The sequence below is a fragment of the Phaseolus vulgaris genome, chromosome 9 (genome assembly GCF_000499845.2).
Source record: "Phaseolus vulgaris cultivar G19833 chromosome 9, P. vulgaris v2.0, whole genome shotgun sequence".
NCBI lineage: Eukaryota > Viridiplantae > Streptophyta > Magnoliopsida > Fabales > Fabaceae > Phaseolus > Phaseolus vulgaris.
In genome coordinates, this window is record NC_023751.2 from 25,490,069 (window position 1) to 25,497,395 (window position 7,327).

Consider the following 7,327-nt stretch of genomic DNA (forward strand, 5'->3'; position numbering starts at 1 on the left):
ACCTCCAATGTGCTTGCTAAGAAAATGTACAAAGGATCATCAAAAGTATTTAACTCCAAACACTAGTGCAAAAAACACTTTCTACAACGACATAGTAAGCCGGTTAAACGAGAACCGATGTAAACAAAAATGGGGTGACATTTTTGTAAATATTTTGTACATATTACATCGATTGGATGGTACAACTGGTGTAATATACTAGTGTAATACTTGAATTTTTTTAATTTTTTTTTGTTCTTAGCATGGTATATTACACCAGTTGGGTTATCCAACTAGTGTAATATATTCTACCAACAGTTCAAAATTTAAAATACACACTAGTGCAAAAAGAAGAAAAAGATACACTTTATTTAGTGCGGCTTTTGCACTACCCACTTTCGTAAAAAACGCGGTGGCATTTTTGAAATTATTTTGATTTACGAATGCGGTTATTTGAATAGCCGCATTCGTAAATCAAAGCACTTGATTTACAAATGCGGTTATTTGTATAGCCGCATTCGTAAATCAAAGCGCTTGATTTACGAATGCGGTTATTTGAAGCGGTTTTACCTTTAACCGCATTCGTAAATCCTTTTTTACCCTAAATTTTGAAGCGCGCCACACACAATTTCAAACTTTATTTCTCGTCTTTGCCTTCGTTTCGCGTTCGCACTCTGAGTTCGTCTCCTTCTGCTGCATCTGCATTCCATTTGTGCAATGTAAGTTTCTTGAACTCTCTTTCTTCCTCTTCATCTTCACAAATATATGCATAAATGTTTTTCATTTTTCTTATATATGTTTTTTTCCTTGCATTGGTGGTCTCGAAACACTGTTTCGTTGGTTGACATTCGTTTTTCTTACATTGTTTGGTTTTTCGCATTGCTCAGTACTCTTTCATTGTCTTTGTGGTTTCTTGTGGATTTTTTGGTTTGCTCCGTTGCTGCTTCCCTGTCCGCCATCACTTCTACTGCCGCCACCGTTGTTGGCGCTCCCGTGACTCTTCATCAACGTTGGCTTCACACAAGATTGACGATGTTTTAAAATTTTTAATTTTTTTTAATGATTTGGCATATACAAGTGCGGTTAAAGCAAATAACCGCACTTGTAAATGGTATTTATAAATGCGGCTATATAGCCGCATTTATATTTCTTGATTTACAAGTGCGTGTTGATCAAATGCGGCTATAAAGCCGCATTTATAAATTCGAAATAGCCGCATTTGTTTTATGTTTCTGCACTAGTGACAAGCTCTTTCACTTGAACCTCGCCATCGCTCCATCTACACCAACTACGATCGTCCTACGCACGTTTGTCTCTACCACATGCTTCCCCTTCCTCCTTCCTCCTATCCAAACCGTCACTCCCATTTTCATCGTTCAACACCCTCACGAGGCACGCCACAAGCTTTCCACCACTCCAATCCTCAACAAGTCCTTTCTCCTCCTCCTCCACCACCTCCCGCTGCCTCCATCATGCCTCTCCCCTCACACTCTACCTCTTCCCTTCCTCCGCCTCCTCCACAACCCTCGCCCTCCACATTTCAATCGTGTGCCCTCCGCCGACCTCGTCCTTATTGCCTCCGACGCCATGTGGTAGCACGCGCGCGAGATGGTATGGGCCAACGAGGGCTTTCTCTCCCAGTTCACCACTAGGGTTTGTTTGGGCGTGGATGAAAGTGTTGGTGGCGAAAGCATTTATGACTCTGAATTGATTTTGCGGAAAGAGCCTTTCGTTGGGCACTTTAGTACCATTGGGCCTGAGACTGAAGAGAAGTCGGTTAGGGTTTTGAGGGAGATGGTTAGATTGCAAGCTGGGTTTGTGAAGCCCCCATATTACATTGGTTGACTCGAGTAACCAGTGTAATATGGGACTACATATAACATTGGTTGCTTAACCGATGTAATACAGGGCTACATATAACACCAGTTGCTTAACCGATGTAATATGTAATTGACATTTTATCGTCCACATCAACACCGGTTGTAGGACTAGTGTAAAATACTTTATTGTCCCACCGTATATGCAAAGATTTCCTCCCCAATCTAGGTAATATGGTCAAAAGGTGAGATATGAAATCATCCTCAACTTTTGCCATGTCATCATCATCAATAACAGATTCTCTAATACATGTTTATCATGACAGAGAAAATCCTAAACAAAACGTTAGTTCAACATTGATAGAAATTATAACAATAAAAAACTAAATAAAAATAACACAATGTAATACATATTCTCGTACTAAAACTGACATGACCAAATATCAAAGTCAAGCCAAAAAAATATGCCTAAAGCCTCTCCTACCAATTGAACCTCTGTATTAGATATATGCACTTAAGCAACAACATCTTGAGTTTCATCAACCACTAGTGGTGTCCATTCGAACTATATAGGGACATCATGGATGGTTATCGCTCCCTTTATTTGTAGATTAATTTCCACTAGAGGCATGGGGTTATCTTAAAGTTATAACTCACATTGCTTTGGTAAATCAAGGTGAATATGATTTACTGATGGATCTGCAATAGCACAACTCCCTTTAATGCTCACTCGAACAACCTCACGAACTGTATAAGGTGTTCCATGAGTTTGTTGCTGAGAATGAGTAGGAGATTCTAACTTATCATCAAAATTTTGTTGCAATGACATATTTGATTCAATTTTTCTTCAAACCACATCTCCATCTTATTCAAAGCCTCTTGATTGTAAAGTCTACACTTCTTCGTGGTGGTGGACCAAAGTAATCACGAAGTCCCCAAGAAATACAAGTATCGCACACATGTCCTGGGCGCTCTTGTCTTTCTATGACTGTCGTCAAAATATCATCTCGATCATGGAAAAAAAATGAGTCAAAGATGTCTTGCTCAACTAAAGAATCTTGCAACATATAAACAGTAATTACGTATAACCCTAACTTCTATACCTAGAAATATTGAGGAAATGAGAATGGTACTATGCATATATGTACTTATGATTTTATCAACAATGTTATGTGCAAATTGTGAAGTCACCTGTCCACCTGATTTCGTGTGAGTAGCCTTTCACATTTCATAGCAGAGCCACTATATAAAATCGTGTAAACAATAATGATTTTAATATGACGATTATTAAAAACTGTGATAATTAATTGTATAATACAATGTTTTAATAACTTTCACATTTCATATTCAAAATATAACATTCACAGCCATTTTATAAAATACACAATTTTCAATACTTCATTTTCATTCTCTCCATCACATTTTATTACTTTATTTTCCCCCCATTTTTTTAGTTCCCACAACCTTTTAGTCAAAGTTACTTTCCAAAACCCATCGAAACCCTAGTCTTTATCATCATTCCCACTTTAATTCTCATTCATGAAAATTCCCAAATCTTTGAACCCAACCCTGATTTCCTCAACAAATGCTCCATCGTGTCGCATTTTTTTATATAAATATAAAAAAATATAAGTTAAAATTAGATTATGTATAAATATTAAATTATATTTAGATTTGTAAGAATATTTTAAAGTAATATAATTAGTTAAATTTTATTTAATATTTTGTTAAATTTTATAGAATAGATGAGTGGTGAAGTCGGAGTGAGGAACTCACAGAACTCAATGGATCCAGAATCTACAGGAGAAAAGACCGTTATGGTTGTCCACGTGTGGGCTGAGCCCGAGGAATGGGCTAACACGTGTGGGTAATATATGGCGAGAGCGTGTGAAGGGAAAAGCGTGAAAAGAAAGAGCGAGAAAAGAAGAAAATGAGCTTGCACTTCCACTACTACCCTTTCCCAGCGTTGGCTTATGGTTGCAGCTATTACGCTTCTTATACAACAAAACGCACTCTCTCCACCCACCGTCGCATTCCACCGCACTCTTCCACCTTCTCCGTCATCACCAATCTCTTTTCCCGAAATCCTAATTTCCTCACGCGGAACACTCTCTTCCTTAGGATGCAGGTAATAGTCATTTTATCAAACCACGCTTCCTCTTTCCTTTTCGCAATTCTAAGTTTCTGTCTCTTTTTCTAATTGAAACCACGCTCAATATTCATTTAGTTGAGCAATAAATCGTAGAAATACAGTTGTTGAAACTCAGAAATGGCGATTGCGTCAAGTTCATGTGTTTTTTTTTTTGTCTTTTTAGGTTTCTTGTTTTTAATCTGGCCTTTGTCTTCTCTTAGTGCGCTCTTACCAAGAGGAGAACAAAAATAGAATGTTTTCTCGTTTTTTGTCTAGAAATTATTGAATTCTTTAAAATTGCAGCGGTTTTGCTCTGTGAGTGGCGTTAGTAAGAACAAAGCGATGGTGGAGCGGTTGCAGCGCTATGGGGTGATCACATCAAGTAAAGTGGCTGAAGTAATGGAGACAGTTGATAGAGCGTTGTTTGTACCGGATGGAGCTGCGCCTTATGATGACAGCCCCATGGCCATAGGGTACAATGCCACTATATCTGCCCCGCATATGCATGCCATGTGTCTTCAGTTACTTGAGGAGAATTTGCAGCCTGGGATGCATGCTCTGGACGTTGGCTCTGGTATATGCTCCATGAATCTATTATAATCAAATTAGAAAATTATTTACTTGTCTAATTTTATTCGAACACGTTCAAAAGAAGTGCGAATTGCTTGCTAGTTAGTGAATGGAGATTTTCTTGGTATTCCATTATGTGTGTGTTTGATTTGCTTTTGATGACTTCCCTAGGTAAAGTGTGAAGCACTGTCCCGTCTGTTAATGACGCTGATTATTAAAATAAATGGTAGAACATGTTATACAAGTTGTTTATAAAATGTATTAATGAGGGTCAATTGCTTGAGCAATGGGTGGATTGCATAAAACGTGCATGAGGGGTAGTTTCTAAGCTCTGCCACAGCCCCCTTCTTTGGAATATTTATATAGGCATAGCAAAAGAAAGATGGTGTGAAGATGTAGAACTGTGACAGTGTTCATTGAAAAGCATTTAGATTTAGGTTCCCCTTATTGATTTGAATATTCCCAATTCTAGGTTGATATTTTGAAGGATCTATGATGTCAGGCTACATGGATCAACTCTTGTTCTGTTTACCAGTCCTTTTGGCTTTTCACATTTTTATCTTTAGTTGGTGGTCACAATTCCAAATTTGACTTGTGTTCAGGAACGGGGTACCTGACTGCGAGCTTTGCCTTGATGGTTGGACCCCTAGGCCGTGCTGTTGGTGTAGAGCATATTCCTGAATTGGTTTCTTCTTCGATAGAGAATATTCAGAAAAGCGCTGCTGCTACACAATTGAAAGATGGTTCCCTTTCTGTTCATGCTGGTGGTATGGTTTTTCAAGTTTCTTTTTGAATGGAATCTGAAAGATTGAATCTTTTCATTTTAGCACAATAACTGAATGCAATCCTTGTTTCTAGCATAGGTTTTAAACACATAATGCCATAGTTTGAATACGTATAGTTCTGTAGAACGGTGAAAACATAACCTGTTTGTCAGGATTTTCAATTTCTTTGATGTTGAGTCCATTAAAGTGCATTGTTCTTGTTATGGTTATCTGAAATATCCGTGTGACATTGTATGCACGACAATAGAATCTACTGGATCTACTACTGTTGCATGATTATTTCTTAACCAGTTAAATAAACGTCTACTTGGGATTATGGATTGGAGGATTGATAATTGTGGTGTTGACAGATGGGAGGCAAGGTTGGCCAGAGTTTGCACCTTATGATGCCATTCACGTTGGAGCAGCAGCACCAGAAATTCCCCAGCCACTTATTGATCAGTTGAAGCCTGGAGGTAGAATGGTGATTCCTGTCGGAAACATATTTCAAGATTTAAAGGTGGTGGATAAGAATTCTGATGGTTGTATCAGTATCCGAACTGAGACGTCTGTTCGTTATGTTCCCCTCACAAGTCGAGAAAACCAACTGCGTGGTTACTAAAATGGAGAGCTAAAATACTGAATTTTGGAAGTGATGTCACAGTTTGGATCTTGGATGAACACATGCTGTTAGAATTTGTATAGTTAAAAGTTTCCTTAATCGTGTAAGGTTAATGTTTACAGTTACAGATATAAGTCGTTGGAACATGCACCCTTATGCGGGTAGAATTTGTATAGTATAAAGTTTCATTTTCTGCTTACTGTATTAATTCATATTCATAATGTGCATTAATAATAATTTTGATATCAAGTATTTTTTTGACCGTCTTCTGCGTATAGCTTGTACTTTTTGTCCAAAGAAGACAAAACTACCTGGGCATTAAAGCTATGTAAAGTCAATTCTTCAAGTTATTTGAATTACGGTTTATTTCCATATTATTGTAAAAGTGTACGTGTCTTTGATTAGAGAAAGACTAGTTCTCCATTTTTTTTTTCTTTTTATAAAAAGAGAAGTCGAGTTCTCCATTCCATTTTTTTTTTATAAAAGATAAGTCGTGAATATTAACCATGATTTTAGTGTAAAATTAAACTTTTAAACAACTAAAATCATGTATAGGGTGATGACTTACATTTGTTTAGTGTTGTTCTGAATACATAACTCCTCTTTGTTTTAATTTTTTTAGTTTAATGAGATTGGGAAATTTAATAAACTTTTTAAATAATTTTTTTTAAAAATAATTTGTTTAATAACTGTGTAATAAATTATTAATATTTTGTTTCCTTTTTAATTTTTTTTAATAATAAATTAGTTATTATTATATGTTAATAATAATAAAAATTGAAAAAAAAAACAATTTAGTGTTAATGAATTATTTAACAAACTATTCAATAAATAATTATTTGATTTATTTTAGAAATTATTTGATAATAAATTAGTTGTTATATGTTAATGGATTATTTAACAAAGTATTTTTAAACATATGAAAAAGACTCAACATAAAAGGGACTCTAAGTAAATTGTCATATTGTTAAAAAAATAATTGTTAATTTAGGATAAACAAAAATATATCATTAAAAGATTTGTAAATGAACTACATCATCGCCATTAAATGTTGCTTGTAAAGATGATTTGTAACGAATTATATACTAAATGTATTGTCATGTAAAATGGAAATGTATTGTGATGTAAAATGGACATTTCTTTTAAACTTACGTGAATTAGTTGATTATGTCAATTATTTTATATTAATATCTTCACTTTTTATAATATTGTGGTGAATATCTATATAAGTTCTTCCTCTCATGTCGCTTTGTAAAACTTATCTAGATTTAATAGGTTGGTTGAAATATTTTATTAAAATCTAAAGTGTTTGCATGACCTAATCAAGATAAAATTCTATATTGCAAAACAATCACCAAACTTATTGGAGAAAGATCAATAATAGTTAAGTGATTAACTTCATCATTCTAATAATAGTCTACAAAAATTATTAAGACATGTGATT

The 7,327-nt window shown here is 35.3% G+C and overlaps 1 protein-coding gene across 1 annotated transcript; it reads left to right on the forward strand.

Moving 5' to 3' along the window:
* Nucleotides 1–3,639: 3,639 nt before the first annotated feature.
* LOC137821714 (protein-L-isoaspartate O-methyltransferase 1-like) lies at nucleotides 3,640–6,135 on the forward strand. Its single transcript, XM_068626441.1, has 4 exons — nucleotides 3,640–3,924; nucleotides 4,231–4,501; nucleotides 5,100–5,264; nucleotides 5,633–6,135. The coding sequence occupies exons 1-4, from the start codon at nucleotides 3,727–3,729 to the stop codon at nucleotides 5,881–5,883; spliced, it is 885 nt and encodes a 294-aa protein (XP_068482542.1). The 5' UTR covers nucleotides 3,640–3,726; the 3' UTR covers nucleotides 5,884–6,135.
* The last annotated feature ends 1,192 nt before the right edge of the window (nucleotides 6,136–7,327 follow it).

Coding starts and splice junctions, on each gene's coding strand:
- LOC137821714 (XM_068626441.1), top strand. CDS start 3,727: ATGAGCTTGCACTTCCACTACTACCCTTTCCCAGCGTTGGCTTATGGT. Junction 3,925..4,230: donor CTCTCTTCCTTAGGATGCAG/GTAATAGTCATT, acceptor TTAAAATTGCAG/CGGTTTTGCTCTGTGAGTGG. Junction 5,265..5,632: donor CCTTTCTGTTCATGCTGGTG/GTATGGTTTTTC, acceptor TGGTGTTGACAG/ATGGGAGGCAAGGTTGGCCA.